Here is a 16,709-nt window from a genome sequence, read left to right as displayed (position 1 = left end):
GTATCTGAGCTGCTCGATCACAGTGGTGTGAAGCGTGCTTAGTGGCTGTCGTGTCGGACTCTTTGCAACCCCATGGACTGTAGCCTGCCAGGCTTCTTTGTCCATGGGATTCTCCAGGCAGGAAGACTGGAGTGGGTTGTCATTCCCTTCTCCAGGGGAGCATCCCGACCCAGGGATTAAATCCCGGTATCCTGCACTGCAGGAGGAGTCTTTACCGTCAGAGCCACCAAGGAAGCACTTGTGATGGTAAATGTGATCGAGTCTAATTACAGGCACACTGACCTCTTTCTTCTCTTCATCACCACTCCCTCTTCTTCTCCCAGAATTTCTCCAGAAGAGGCTCTCCCTGTTGCTGTATTCAATCCTGACCCTCCTCACACACACCTGTGTCCTGACCCCTCCACCTCGGCTTTCACCCCCAAGTGGGTCTTTCTCCCCCACCAAGGCATCCACCCCCAGGGTCTCACGGTCCAGCTGTGTGAGAGGAGGGGGCATGGCCAGGATCGTGAGGGACCACGGGACTCACGGCACAGTGTGGCTGTCCTCCAGGTCACCACCTGGCCGTGCTGGGCACACTCGTGGGCATAGGCAGCAATGGTGTCACAGAAGCAGGCACAGTCCCCGATGGACTCGCAGGAGCAGCTGTCATAGATGCAAACATCCAGGTACGGCTCGGGGTTCACCTGCAAGGGAGGCGCGGGTGGCCATGACCCAGGGCTGCGCTTGGGGACTCTGGCCCTCGGCCAGGCGGGAATGTGCCGTTGATCAGAGTAGGGACAGCGGCTCCAGAGCAGAAAGAGAGATGGGAGGCCATAGTCTCCAGGAGGGGGTGGGTAAAAAGGCAGAAATCCTATGTTCTCATCTGGATTCCAGAAAAGGGGGGAAAAGGCAGGCTTGCCAGCCTCTCATAGATGAGATGTGCCTGAGAATTTTTCAGAAGAACATTCCTTTCAACCCATCTGTTCCAGGCACCTGATGAGCCATCATCCATCCCTATAACCCATTTCCACCCTCATGGGAGTCTGGGTGCTTTACATAAACACAACACACACACACACACACACACACACTCTTTCCTGGCCTCCACTCAGCAGAGAGACCAAGAAAACCAAAAACCCATCGGGACCACCCATACTGTCCCGCTAAGATGCTATAGGCTGACGTGCTGGACCTCGGCTGGCCCAGTGCTCCTGGACTCCGACCCCAAACCTACCCTAGGGGAAGCCCACCTGCCGTCTACATTCAAGCCCTAACCACCTCCCACTTTCCACCTGCCGCACACCTGACCCCCACATACCAGCCTTGCTCGGAGGAGTTGCGGTTGGAATGAACCGGACATTAAGCAGCTCACTGTGCCCCACAGCCTTGGTTTCTTTGACCCTCTCACTGCTTCCCCACTTCCTGCTCAGGCGCCCGGGGTCTCCACCAAACCAGGGGATCCTACCTATCCTTCTGGGTGCTGAGGGACTAAAATTCACTGGCTGGACAGGAAGAGATGAAACACAGGTGTTCAGCCACTCCCACGAGGGCGACATGACGAAGCAGCAGGCCTGGGCACCTGTCTGTGACTGCCCCTACATGTGTACATACATATACAAATACACACGTACCCACAGATACACATGTGGGCATATATACATTCAGACAGAGACAGAAACCTACACTGAACCTTTTGCGGAGAAATTCCTCATCACCACGTGAGTTAAAGACATCCAAAGAAGCCATAAAATACAGGCTCAAAATCTGGCTTTAAGGGGATTTCCTTGGTAGTCCAGTAGTTGGGATTCTGCACTCCCAATGCAGGGGGCACCGGTTCAATCTCTGGTCAGGGAACTAAGATCCCACATGCCACGCAGAGCAGCCAAAAAAAAATTTTTTTTTAATCTGGCTGTAAGACCAGAAGAGTTTCTGTAAGACAAGACCTGGGAGCCCAGGGCACAGGTGGGATGTCTGGGGCCAGAGACACAGCAGGGGCAGGAGAAGGGAACCCACCATTCTGAGGTTAGAGATAAGGTAACCTGTGGGGGACAAGCCCCAAGACTGAGGCCAGAAGGGCAGCTCAGGCAGGATGCACAGAGAGCCAACCATTGCACAGAAGAAAAAGGCTTTGCCAAGCATTGCTTTCCTGATAAGACATCGATTATTCCTTTTCTTTCACAGACTGAAGCCACAAGAGGTGAGCAACTACAGATCATTTCTAAAGCTCCTGGAAGCATCCACGGTTAGAAGTGCCTGTCTCCCAGGCCCCCTGCTGCCCTCACCAGCCTGTTGCACTCTCGGAAAACATCACTGGTGAGGACCCTGCAGGAGGAATCCACCATGGTCTGCTTCATGACGTTGTCATGGCAGATGGCAGGGGCCGAGTCCAGCCGCACCTGGGGAACCAAGAGGGAGAACACAGATGGACCCAGAACAGTCAACCCGGAAGCAAACAAGAGTCCCTCTCCCCAAGCCCCGCCCCCTGCAGGCCACACAACCCACAGCGCACAGCAGAGGGGACCCAACCTACTTTCTGGGTGTCAGCGCACTGTGGGCTCACTTTCCAGGAATTCCCAAAGTCCACGGGGTTTTCCTCCACTTGGAGGCTGCTGCTGGTGAGGTCATTGTTCTGGACGCCATCGAAATTCCCACACAGGCCGCATACCCGCTCCTGGGGGACAAGTAGGGGGAGCGTGAGCTTTGCAAACCTCGGAGAAAACTGGCTGAGTCAGGAGGAGGAGAGTTCCAGGCAGCACGGGAGGCAGACTCGCCTGAGGAAGAGGAGGAGGGAAGGGGATGGGAGGGCAGCCCAGAGGGAGACCAGGGTGGTCAGCAAAGCCCCAACCCTGCCAAGGCCCTTTCCCTGCTTCTGCACTGACCCCCATGCTGTAATTGTTCAGTCACTCAGTTGTGTCCGACTCTCTGTGACCCCATGGACTGGCCTCCCTGTCCTTCACCATCTCCCTGAATTTGCTCAAACTCATGTCCATTGAGCCAGTGATGCCATCCAGCCATCTCATCCTCTGTCTCCCCCTTCTCAGAATGAACATAAATGACCCCATGTTAAGGTTAAGGAAGCCAAGATCATTCACAGAGAGAAGCAGCACACCCAGGTCCCTCGGAGGGCCAGTTAAGCAGCCAGGGCCCTGATCCCTGCAGGATAAACCGTCAGCCGCCCCAGTAAGGGTCTGAGCAGAAGAGAAGCTGGTTCAGCATTACATCAACGAGAGTGTGAGAGGTCTGAGGAAGGAGCCCTCTAGTCCCACTTGACTGTGGACAGTTGCTTGCCTTCCCTGGACAACTGCAGCCTGTCCAGAGCAAGCTGGCCAGGATCCTCTGTGTGTTAGTCACTCAGTCATGTCCAAGTCTTTGTGACCCCGTGGGCTATAGCCCACCAGGTTCCTCTGTCCATGGAATTCTCCAGGCAAGAATACTGGAGTGAGTTGCCATTTCCTTCTCCAGTGGATCTTCCCGACCCAGGGATCTAACTCAGTTCTCCTGCATTACAGGCAGATTCTTTACCATCTGAGCCACCAGGGAAGGCCAGGATTCTGCTGTATACTAAATGCTACCAGCACTGACATAATATCTTACTTCTCTCCATGTTCACCTATCAGGGGGTGCAGTATACAACAAATCCTGACCAACTAATGAATGAATAGATGAAAACCATCACATAAGAACCACTGGACAAAGACTTCTTCAGCAGTCCTGTGGTTAAGACTCTGCCTTTCAATGCAGGGGGTGCAGGTTCAATCCCTGGTCAGGGAACTAAGATTTCATAAGCCGCGATGTATGGCCAAAAAAAACTTTTTTTAAGTGGACAAAATCAGCCTGGAAAAGAAAAGGTGATGCTTTTAGAACCTTTTTGAAGTCCTGCCTTGAGACAAAGAGAGGTGATTTATTCTGTTTTGCTAGGAAACATGTAAGAAAAATGTTCTCATAGGTGGGCAAAAGGACAAAGATTTTTACGTGGCCTGACAGCCCCTGCGTATGGCCCTGCCTGGTCCCTGTCCTTACTGACCACCAATCACCTCAAGCCCCTCCTCTCTAGCCACCCTAGTCTGCTTGTTCAACACAAACACCATCTACCTCAGGGACTTGGCACCTGCTGTGCCATCTGCCTAAAGTCAGGATATTTACACGACTCCCTTCCCTCTTCCCCAAAGACTCTTCTCACACTTTCTGAGACGAGTCTCATCAGACCAACCCATCTAAAATACTTAGTGGCCCAGTGGTCTAGAATCAGCCTTGCAATGCAGAGGATGTGGGTTTGATCCCTGGTCGGGGAGCTAACATCCCACATGCCGTGGAGCAACTGAACTGAACCCGAGCACCACTAGAGAGTCCCTGCCCTGCAATGGAACATCTCCCATGACACAACTAAGATGCAACACAGCCAAATAAATAAATAATAATAAAAAAAAACATAATAGGGACTTCCCTGGTGGTCCAGTGGCTAAGACTCCACGCTCCCAATGCAGGGGGCGTGGGTTTGATCCTTGGTCAGGGAACTAGATCCCACATGCTGCAACTAAAGAGTGTTTACAGGCTGCAATTAAGACTTGGAGCAGCCAAAAAATAAATAAAAATATATTTTAAAAAAATATATATAATCTTTAAAATATAAAACACATAATATCCCCACTAGAATATGACCTCCATCAGACTTCCCCGATGGCTCAGAGAGTAAGGAATCTGCCCGCAGTGCAGGAGACACAGGAGATGCGGGTTCGATCCCTGGGTCAGGAAGATCCCCTGGAGGCGGGCATGGCAACCCACTTTAGTATTCTTGCCTGGAGAATCCCATGGACAGAGGAGCCTGGTGGGCTGCAGTCCATGAGGTTGCAAAGAGTCAAACACAACTGAGCAATTAAGCAAGCAGGCAGGGTTGTGGTAGGCAAAACAACAGCCAGCCCCAGAGATGTCCACGTCCTAATCCCCAGAACCAGGAATATGTCACTGTACACGGCTAAGGGAACTTTGCAGGTGTGTTAGGTCAAGGATCTTGAGACAGGAAGACTGTCCTGGGTCACCTGGGTGAGCTCAGAGTGATCACAGGGTGCAGGAGAAGTCAGAATGAGAAAGGCGATGAGACCGAGGGAAACGGAGAGCAGAAGATGCTGTGCTACTGGCTTTGAAGGTGGAGGATGGGACCACAGCCAAGGGATGCAGGCAGTCTCCTGAAGCTAGAAAAGGCAAGGACAGATTCTCCCCTCGCTGTATCAATAGTAAGTTATTTTCCCCATACCCAGAGTACCTAGAACAGTGCTTGACACATAACAGGAGTTTAGTAAGCATTTGTTGAATAATGGAATGAGTGCATTGCTGATGCTCTCCAGAAACAGCATGGGGTCGCAAGGAGCAGCCTCACTCAGATACGAGCTGAGAATGAGCCATCAGAATGCTGGGAACGTGGGTCCTGCCACCAGGCAGACAGAGCATTCATCACATACATGCGTGGAGGAAACGAAGTCCCAGCAAACCGTCAAGACCTGGCCAGACATCACGAGCTTCCCCCCAAGCAGCTGATGAGCCATCTCACCACAGCCCTTGGCAGGTGCTGGCCTGGGCTCCATGGGAGGTGCACCCAGAATGTTCTGAGGTGTTATAGTCACATTGTGCATGATGGGTTTTGCTCCTTAGGTTAGGAAACCTTAAAAATACCTACTGCCAGTCAAGGGACTGTTTGCAGGGTCCAGGACCCTCCATCCTGCCCACGGGCAACTGTCTCGGGAAACAGCCAAGGTGAACTCTAATCCTTGAGTCTTATCTGTGTTGGGAGGAGGCTGAACCAGGTGACCACCCACCTTCCCCCTGAGACTGGGGGTGGGGATCCCAGATGCTGCTCAGGGAGCTGAAGATGCAAGCAGACAAAGAGGGAGGAAGTGGAGAAAGGCCACCCACCTGGTACGTCCGCTTCAGGAACACGGAGACGGCCAGGTGCCCGTCCCAGACCACAGAGAGGGCCTTGCCCAGCAGCACAGTGATGTACCGGCCAGACTCCACCACCTCAAAGTGCGTCTCATCCTTCATGGGCGTCTTCACGTTCACCTGAGCGAGAGACCAGGACAGTAAGGGATAGCATATATGTGTGTATACATGTGTATATATATAATGTATGCTTGTATATGTGTATGCTTCTGCTGCTGCTAAGTCGCTTCAGCCATGTCTGACTCTGTGCAACCCCACAGACGGCAGCCCACCAGGCTCCTCTGTCCTTGGGATTCTCCAGGCACGAACACTGGAGTGGGCTGCCATTGCCTTCTCCAATATATGTGCATATACCTGTATATGTATGTGTATATATATATAACGTATTCTTGTATATGTGTGTATATATATTTGTGTGAATAATGCATGTATGTATGTGTGTGTTCATTTATTATATAATACATATAAATGTGAGACTTAATATATATGTATGTATAAAATATTTGCATGTATAATGTATGTGTATATATGCGTGCAGACATTTGTATATATTATATATATAAATGTGAGTACATACATATACATGTGTATGTATGTGTGTATACTTTTGTACACATTATATATGTGCGTGGGATATAATATTTATGTGTATGTACATATGTGTATACATTTGTATGTATATGTGTGTATACATTTGAATATATAATATATATGTATATGTGTGTATAATATATTTATATGTGTTGCATCCATTTGTGTGTATAATACATATAACTGTGGGTATGTAATATATATGTATACATGCATGTAAATGTGTGTATACGTTTGTATATATAATACAAACAGCTATGGGTATATAATATGTATGTATTTGTGTGTATGTGTGCTTATAATATATATTTGTATAATACATGTGTTTATGTGTGTATATATGTATATAATACATATAGCCATGGGTACATAATACATATGTATGTGTGTGTAGAATATGTGTGTGTGTGTACATGCGTATATATATAATTCATATAACTATGGTATATAATATATATGTATGTGTGTGTACACAAGTGTGTATATTTGTGTGTGTATAATGCATGTTTATATATGCATATGTCTATGTGTGTATTGTAATAACATGACTGTGGACATATAACATATGTGTGTGTACACACGTATTCCCATATGAAAGTCCTCCCACCCTCCACTACCCCCCAAGTCCGCCCTGGCTCTTCCTACACTGGTGCAAATACAGTTACACACCCTCCTCCACACGTGTCTGCACTTCCTTTTACTAAATCCATCACCATCTGCACCCGCCCCCCTCGCGGGACGTGGTGAGGTCTCTCCACCAGCAGCATCGTGCTCCACCCGCACGTGTCCTGAACTAATGCTGGGCACTGCTCCCCATCAGCTAATGGGGGCACTGAGGGTGGGGCACCAGCCCATACTCACCTCCCCGTCAAACAGCTCTATTTCTCCTCCTTCCACCAGGATGGTGATGCGCTTCCTGCACTTCAGGGAGGGGACTCTGCACCCCTCATTCCCCACCAGGACCCGGAAGGTGCCGGGGTTACTACCACAGTGGTCCTGGGGAAAGGGGTGGATGTCAGGAGAGAAACACAATCCTTCCACCCCTGCCCAGACCAGCAGACCGTGGTCGGTGCTCCCAGGCTTTTGAAGGGAGTGTTACAGGAGGCTGCCATGACCACATGCACGTGTGTGTGCGCTTGTGTGTTCATGAGCCAGACGACACTCACAAGACTGCCATCCTCAGCCATCAGCCATGAGCAAGCGCCTACAGTCAGGCAGAGAAAAGGGCTGAGGGGCAGGAGGGAGGAAGAAGGGAGACAGCGGAAGGTGGACACATCAGCCTGCTGATCCCCCACCCCGCCCCAGAGCCTGTTGGGCCAGCCTCAGCAGGGACCCACACCATCAGGCATGCGACACTTGGCAGATCCAAGCTCCAGCGGAGTCCCCTGGGTGGCTGGCCAGGACTGTAACCAAAGACCGCCAGACCCAGCAACACCAGCTGAGCTGCCACCTCTAGAAGGCACTGGTCCTCGCTGGGGTCTACACAGAAAAGCAGCAGAAAGGGACACGCTTCTGGCAAACACCTCCCGTCGTGGCTGTCGCTGTGGTGTGATGGGGAAAACCACTCACTTAGAAAAGCTAGGTGCGGGCTTGTTTCTGCCACATCTGGGATGATGTTGAGTAGGTCACTTACCTCTCTGACCCACACACTCATACACACACACACACACACAGCACACACATACAATACACACTTGCACACATACACACACATACACATATACATAAACAGACACACATTCATATACACACAAAGACACACACATAACATATATACAATACACACTTTTGCACATACATACATGCACACATGTACACACATATAGGCATGCATTCATATACACACAAAGACACATATACACACATGCATAACACAGAGTACACATTCATACACAGTCACACGCATGCATATACACATAAGTGCACACATACACACACAAACACACATATACAGACACATTCATATACACACAACCACGTGTACACACATAGATAACACATGCAATACACACTCTGCACATACATAGACACACATACACACATACATACATACCACACGTAGGATGTGCCCCTCTGTAAGATGGAATTAGCCAACCTAATGGGACTCTTAGGTTAAACGGGTTTGTCTCAGGCTAATGGGGTCGTCAGGTTAATGCGTTTGTGTTGGGTTAGTGGGATTGCCGGGTTAAACGGGTTAGGGTTGGGTTAATGGGATTGTGAAAGTTGTAAGAGGGAACATAGGTAGAAGCGCTGTGTCACCAGCTGAGATTTTTCTGAAGGGGAGGGTTTAGTCCTGAGAACACCTCCCAAAGGAGGAAGGGGAGTCAGGGAGGGGACCCAGGAAGAGCATCGAGGGGACATCAGCACTGGCTGTGGGGCAGGACTAGTAGCCCCCCGAGGGGCACAGCTCTGTGGGGGCACGACTGCCCACCTGGGCAGCTTCACTGGGCAGGCAGAGCCAGGGCAGGGGGTCTGACCAGTTCCTCTCACTGCACTGAACTGTCGTGCTTTCTGGGTGCCCAGATCTGAACCTGACTGAGGGTGGAGCCCCAGAGCTGGGTCACCCCTTCTTTTGCTACCAAGGCTGGAGGGCACACAGGTAACAAAGGTGGGCTTCCACATACGATCTGTGGGGAAGCCCCAGAGGGCACCTGGGGGTGCGTAAAACCATTTCATGGGGCGCATGCCCGTCTGCCAGCATGCCACCCACCTCTCTGGGGCCAATCTGGGGCAGGGGACAGAGGCAGGGGGCTCCTTCTCCCCACGCCAGGCAGGTGTCACGCTCCATCTCACTCGACGCCCGACTCCCTGCAGCCCTGACTCCGGGGCTGAGGCTCCTGTGGGTCTGTGGTCTTCCCTCCAGACCACACCGAGCCCCTCCTCCCCGGCTCGGGAGAGGGGAGATGAACAGACCGCAATCTGTTTAAGCTGCAGAGTCCAGCCTCCTCACTGTCGTGAATAGAGAGCCCAGCCCTCCTTGCTCACCCACATCGCTGTCAACCAGCAAGAGACACGCCCAGGAGTCCACCCACCGGGAGAGGGGGCAGAGCGGCCCTGAGTCCACAGCTAGGATCCCCTGGGGCTGCTTCCCACCCTGCGGGCAGTAGGACCTGCTCTACCCCACACCCCCTCCCCACTCTGAGCTGCACTGGGTTGGAAATGAAAACGGTGAATAGGATAGAATAGGACAGGATACGACAGGATAGAATAGGATAGGAGCGCCCTACATATGAACTTTCAGGTGGCAAACTTTCAAAGCTGCAAATGTGCAACTTGTGTTCTAGCGAGGAACCATCACGTCAGGTGCGAGTGAACGGGCAGCTTGCCCTCCGTCTCCCATCGCTGCTGGCCCTTCAGCTCCACCATCTCCCCCGCTCCTCTCCCTCCTCCAGTCAGTAACTCTTCTTGCCTGGTCACTCGATGCCAGCCCCTGTATGCCAGCTGTTGGGCTGTTGTACTTTTGTACTATTTTACTTTTTTGTAAAGTACTATTGTACTTTCCAAGGTACTGCACTGTGAGATTAAAAATGTTTTCTTTATTTTTGTATTTGTTTTTTGTGTGTGTATTATTTGTGTGAAAAGTATTATAAACCTGTTACAGTATAGTACAAAATATAGCCAACTGTGTTAGTTGGGTACCTAAGCTTACTTAGGTGGACTTGTGAACAAACTGGACATACGAACAGAACTCTCAGAATAGAGTGCTCTCAGAATAGCACTCATTCGTAAGTAGGAGACATGCTGTAGAAGACAACAGAACAGAATAGATGGAATGGAACAGAATCACAGAAAGGGAAGGAAACTCCAGGGGTCATTTCCGCCATCCCCAGCGGGCTGTCCACTGCACAAGGATGCTGGCAGAGAGGGTGCCGGGGCCAAAATCCAGCCCTGACGCCACTCGCCATGGTTGGTCCCCTGACCAAGCTGTGTCTGCCAGGAGGAAAGAAGCCCTTCTCTCATTCCCTTGTGCTGGAATTGGGGTGACGGGAGCCTGCTCCACACCAAGGCCAGTCGACCAATGAGTTTCCATCCATCCCTGGAGGCGTCCAGGGAGTTGAGGCAAGTCGGCAGTCACCGGGGGCTTGAGGCCCTGCCTCTCCAGGGACTGGGAAGTCACTCCATTAGAAACCAGCCCCCAGAGCTGTTTCCCCAAGCAGCTCTAGCCTGGGACCCCCCTCCCCAGGTCTCACCTGCACCAGGACATACTGGCACTCCCCCGGGAACAGGTACTTGAGCCCATCAAAGGTGAAGTAGTGAGCCAGGCCCAGGGCAGAGCAGCTAGCATCACACACGTGGTCCGTACAGTTCCACTTCCGGTCCTGACAGATGCTGGGGACAGGAGATAGGGGGTAAGTGTGAGGCCACCGGATATAGGGGCAGGTCCGACATCAGGGCAGCCAGGATGCCACCCACCCCCAGGAGGCCTTGGGAACTGGTAGGTGGCTTCAGGGCCTGCAGATTGGACCTCGCGGGGCTCTGCAGTCATGAACCCTTATGTTTTTAGGGAACAGGGCCAAGGAGGACAGGGAAGCCACGCTACCCACTCATCACAAGGGGGAAACGACCAAAGAAGAGCCCCAGTTGTCCGAGGTGACACTATCACCACCTGCTCCAAACGTGCTGAAGCCCAGTCTCCCAAGACATTACCTGGGAAGAGCCACTGGGTCTCTATACAATGGACCCCAAGGCCAAAAGCCCCTCTGAGGCTAAGGGAACACACAGGACAGAAGAGCAGGCAAGTTCTGAGTCAGAGAAATGGTGACCAGCCATGAACTTCTGCTGGGAGAGGGTCTATGTGGGCAGCAATGTCTATAAACCCACAGGGACTTGCCAGCTGCCCACACCCCCATCTCCCCACTCCATACCAGAACCAACATCAGGAAGTCCACTCTGGGCATTAGCAGTGGGATGCTCAGGCCTCCAGCCCCTTCCTGCCTGGCCCCTTGGCCCATCCCTAAAGCTCTGCAGGCCCCAAAGAAAGGCGGGGTGATGAGCAGAGTCAGGGACTGGGTGAAGGACGGTCCCTTTCCAGGCAGGCACCCTCACAATATGCCTGGAGGAGGGGGACCAGGATAAAGCCACAGAAGGACCCCGGCCTGGTGCCCTGGGGCAGTTTGGTTGCACATGCAGTGATGGACACAGCCCTTATATTTCCCCTGCCCCCTCCCTGCAGGGAAACACTGCTTTCCAGAGAGCATCCATCCCGGGCGAGCCCAGGGGATGAAAAAGATTCTCCCATTTGACAGATGGAAAAACAGAGGCAGAGGGGAAAGGACAGGTGCAGTCACATTCCCAGGAGTGGGGAACAGGCAAGTGACCAAACCCCTCCCCGACCTGCCCCCAGGACCCCCAGAACCACTCCCAGCCTCACCAGCTGTTGCAATCGACCTTCACCCTGTCTCCGGGGGCATACTCTCTGCCCTGGTGGAAGCAAGGGCACCTTTCCAGGGCCACACACCTGTTCTCATGCCGGACCTGAGGGAAAGTGAAGGGAAAGTCTTGGGGCCACAGTGAGTGAACAGCCACGGCCAGAGGCAACCCGGGGAGCCCACGCTCAGACTGGGGCTGGAGACCCTGCTTGGCTCTCATCCACACTGGTCCTCCTGGCTCAGCTGGAGACGCTCTGACCCCCTCTGCCCTCACACACTGCTGCAGGCAGGAGCCCTGGGACCCAGTGGAGACTCCAGTAACACATGTCAAAAGCCCCTGACACATGCATCTCCTTAGACCAAGTAATTCTTCCAGGGGATTTCTCTAAAGGTAACAGAGTTATGGGCTAAGATTAATGTGCAATTATTTACCACTCAAAAAAAAGTGGGAGCAATTAAGTGTTCAACAATAGGAAAATGATTAAGCCCATTGAGGAATCTCCAGGTGATATTGGCCAATGGAAATATCAAAATCTTAAAAGTTTTGAGAACTACTTATTCTGTTAATTTTTAAAACAAGAGATAAAAAACTGTATATACATATAGTCTCAATTATGAAAAAAAATATATATATATACTTCAAAAACTGTCTGGAAGGGAATTTAGAAGTTGCCTCTGAGGGGTTGGGATAAGGGAGTTTGATTTTCTTTCTGTGGTTTTTAAATTTTCTTCTGATTGCTCTTCACTGAGCATTTATTATGTTCTATAATTGAAGAAACTGGACAATAGATTTAATGAAATGAAGTAATCGGTTAACAATGTACTTAATGTCCTGGAGGTAAAAGCGGAATACTGGCCACAGGTAGGGATGGACCAGAACCAGAAGCTGGGGGTTTTCAAGTCCCACGAGTCCCCTCCTGAGGGTCTAACGCACCTGCCCTCCTCCCCACCAGCCCTCCACCAGCCAAGGAGTTACCACATGACAAGTTATACTCCTCATGGGATGCTGCCGAGGGGGCAGGGGAGAACTGAGAAGAGCCACTGGCCCCGGTGGGCTCAGGAAGAGCTGGCCAAGCCCCTCTGACTCCACATAGGGATCTGCTTCCATCCCGGCAGTCCAGGAGGCAGCCCTGGACTCCCGCTCTGCATGACCTTGAGAGAAGGACCCACAGCACTCTGGTTCCAAAGCCACCCAAGGGTGAGAAGCTTCTGGTATGGGTGCCCCAGCATCCACATGACCCCACTGCTCCACAGACAAGCCTGGGACCCCTAGGCTTTGAGCCCGGGGACAGGGCGGTCTTGGGCTGAACATAAGGCTTTCATGTCAGGGATCACAGACTGAAATTATGTGTGTGAATATGTATATATGTGCATTCATGTACATGTGTTTGTATGCATGTGCTAGTGTATATGCATGCATTTGTGTGCATGTGTATATGTGTGTCTTCCTTGTGTATGCACGTGTGCATTTGTGTGTGTGAGTGCCCGTGTGTATGTGTGGGCACATGTATGTGGCTGTGTGCCTGTGTGTGTGTGGGTATATGTGGGCATATGTGTGGGTGTATATGTGTGTTGATATAAGTGAGTGCCCATGTGTCTATATTTGTGTTGTGGCTGTGTGTATATGTGTGTGCCTATGTGTATGTGTGGGTAGGCACATGTGTGTGTATGGCTGTGTGCCTGTGTGTGCCTATATATATGTGTGTATGCCTGTGTGTTTCTGTGTGTGCATGCATGTGTGTATATGTGTGCATGCCTGTGTGTATATGTGGGTGCATGTGTGTATATGTGTGAGTGCATGTGTGTGTTAATATACATGAGTGTACATATGTGTCTATGTGTGTGTGCCTGTGTGTGTGTGTGTATATGTGTGCATATCTATGTGTATGTGTGGGTAGGTGCATGTGTGTGTATGGGTGTGTGCCTGTGTGTATCTGTGCATATGTGTATATGTGTGTGTGTATATGTGAGTGCATGTGTGTGTATTAATATACACGAGTGTACATGTGTGTCTATGTGTGTGTGTGCCTGTGTGTGTGTCTATATTTGTGTGTGCCTGTGTGTGTATGTGTGTGTATATGTGTGTATACCTATGTGTATGTGTGGGTAGGTGCATGTTTGTGTATGGCTGTATGCCTGTATTATATGTGTGTGCCTGTGTGTATCTGTGCATATGTGTATATGTGTGTGTGTATGTGTGCTTGCCTCTGTGTGCGTATGTGTGTGTGTCTTGTATATGTGTGGGTGCCTGTGTGTGTGTTTATACATGTGAGTATAAGTGTGTCTATATGCGTGTGCACCTCTGTGTGCATGTGTGTATATATGTGTGTGTGTCTATGTATATGTGAGGCAAGGTTTCCCATTAAGAGGCTCTCAACTTTAACGCCACCAGCCCAGCTGAATCACCCAGAGTCCTAAAGCATTTTTAAAAAAAAATCCACAGAGATAGAAAGATAAAGACACAATGCAGAAGATGGGCGGGAAGTAGATGAGACCTGGTCCACATGGAGGGTGGGCCGGCACTGCAGCCCCAGGTGAATGGTCCACATGGAGGGTGGAGGGTGGACCGGCACTGCAGCCCCAGGTGAATGGCCCACGTGGAGGGTGGGCCGGCACTGCAGCCCCAGGTGAATGGTCCACATGGAGGGTGGAGGGTGGGCTGGCACTGCAGCCCCAGGTGAATGGCCCACATGGAGGGTGGAGGGTGGGCCGGCACTGCAGCCCCAGGTGAATGGCCCACATGGAGGGTGGGCTGGCACTGCAGCCCCAGGTGAATGGCCCACATGGAGGGTGCGCCGGCACTGCAGCCCCAAGTGAATTTTGTGCAAGTCAGTCTCTTGGACACTGGGACACGAGAAGGATGATACAATAAAAGTAACGATTGTCCTTTTAGGACTTCAGAAGAGAACAGGCAGAAATAGTAGTCACGTTTGTTCATCAACTCATGACATCTTGAGCAAGAAAGGTTTGCGCTGAGAACTTGGTCCTGGGTTTCAATTGGCCCGAAGAAAAATTATGAAGTAGAAAAAATTTGGTTTTGTCACTTTTCTCTGAAAAAAACCCACCTCACCCCTCCACACTGACCCATTCTCCAAAACCTTTTTTTTTTTTTTTGCCTTCCAACTGCGCTATGTCCTCCCTGCTAATATTTCCAGCTCAATGCATGTTTGCTACCAGGAAAGAATCTGATGAACTAACTCTCACTAAAGTGTGAATGACTTCCTATGAGGATTTATAAGAGAAGCTTTTTTAAAGTTCTTTTTTGTTAACCAAACTAACTTCATACCTATCATATTTTAGTAAATCTGATAAGGTGACAAACCATAGGAAGTATAGGAGATATCTCTGAGACAGGAGGGCTTTCTGGAACCTTTTAAGATTACATTTCATAGGATTTGCAATGCCCTCCTGTGAGGCTCTCTGTGGATGTGCCCCTGAGCCCAAGCTCTAGCTTTCAAGAAGCAGCCCCAACCAAGAAGGAAAGGGAGAGAAGAAATAAATCAGGAGGTTGCGACTGACATATACTCACAACTAAACATAAAATTGATAATGAATAAGAACCTACTATACAGCACAGAGAATTCTACTCAATACTCTGTAATGAGCTATATGGGAAAAAGAATCTTAAAAAGAGTGGATACATGTATAACTGATTCAGTTTGCTGCACAGCAGAAACTAATACCACATTGTAAATCCAAATACACCAATAAAAATTAATTTAAAACAAAACCAAATAAAAACAGCGCCAAAGTCTTTTCAGGCTTCCCAGTGGGCCAGCGAGAAAATCAGGCCTCAAAGGACCAGGGAAATAAACACACTTCCCCTCTGCCAAGAGGTTCCCTGGTGCCAGCAGAGCTGGGTACCAGTTTGGAGGATGTGGCCACTAGACTTCAGAGGTAAGTGAGCATCTCGCAGACAGTGGTACACCTGGGGCTGGGAGACAGGAGACCAGGATTTCCACTACACAATTGTGTATCCTTGAATGGTTCTGTGTCTTTTCTGTCCTTGGTCTCCTCCAGTGTGGCAGGAAGTGTTGAAAGCTTGAGTCTAGGGCTCTGCCTGGAGACTGTGTCCAGCCCTGGCTGGAGGGCGAGAGACGGGCCCTGGACTGTGGTTTGCTGCCACCTCGTGGTGGATGCAGGTAATGGTATAATTTAAACGCAGGTGGTCCATTCAAGAATTTTTGCACAAAAAGGCTTGGGAACTTTTCTAGAGCAATCCTCTCATTTTTGTTGATCTTTCATGGGAAAAAAACAACAACAACAAAATCTGGGTTCTCACCATGCCCGGGGGGCAGAGGCAGCCGGACACACAGCCAGTGCTCATGCATTCCAGGTCATAGTTCTGGCAGGTCCTGGTGCATTCAAGCCCTTCGGCCCTCGGGTTGTCAGCAGGGCACACCACCGTGACCATGGGGGGCCGGCAGGACAGGCTCCTTTTGCCTTGGAGTCAGGAAAACCACAGATCAGCGGAGGGGTGAACAGGTCTGCCATCTACCCTGTACTTCATCCCCTGCCTGCAGTCACTCCACCCTAGAGGCTCAGGCTGTACGCCCTGGGACACGGCACTGCCTGACCTCCAGCCGGGCCCTGGGCAGCAGCTTCATCTATCATCTGACCTCTGACCTTTGCCCACACTGAAGGCACTTCTGCTGAGCTCAGCACCCCTCTGATGGCCCATGTTCCTCATCCCCTGACCCTGCCGCTGCCCACTACACTGAATTAGGACACACCGCAGAAACGTCCAGAGCCAGGATTTAGCCAGGTGCTAAAAAGGAACCTTTGCCCCAACACAATCATTCCTAAAATTAGCTTAATCACAGGAACTTTAAAGGG

The 16,709-nt window shown here is 50.7% G+C and overlaps 1 protein-coding gene across 2 annotated transcripts in view; it reads right to left on the bottom strand.

Annotated features, from left to right (window-relative positions):
- The window catches only part of VWF (von Willebrand factor), a 125,464-nt gene that overhangs the window by 52,377 nt on the left and 56,378 nt on the right, over positions 1-16,709 (bottom strand). For both annotated transcript variants that reach the window (XM_086402347.1, XM_086402346.1), the window contains 8 exons: positions 16,156-16,316; positions 11,876-11,979; positions 10,695-10,833; positions 7,366-7,500; positions 5,887-6,033; positions 2,510-2,650; positions 2,262-2,375; positions 527-683 (listed from right to left, as the gene is read on the bottom strand). In XM_086402347.1, the coding sequence (XP_086258473.1) occupies positions 527-683; positions 2,262-2,375; positions 2,510-2,650; positions 5,887-6,033; positions 7,366-7,500; positions 10,695-10,833; positions 11,876-11,979; positions 16,156-16,316 (1,098 nt within the window). The remainder of the gene's footprint in view (positions 1-526; positions 684-2,261; positions 2,376-2,509; positions 2,651-5,886; positions 6,034-7,365; positions 7,501-10,694; positions 10,834-11,875; positions 11,980-16,155; positions 16,317-16,709) is intronic.

This window comes from Bos grunniens, chromosome 5, assembly GCF_055505025.1.
Source record: "Bos grunniens cultivar Pamir isolate PY7600 chromosome 5, Bosgru_T2T1.0, whole genome shotgun sequence".
In the NCBI taxonomy this organism is placed as follows: Eukaryota; Metazoa; Chordata; class Mammalia; order Artiodactyla; family Bovidae; genus Bos; species Bos grunniens.
This window is presented reverse-complemented; position numbering and strand designations above follow the sequence as displayed.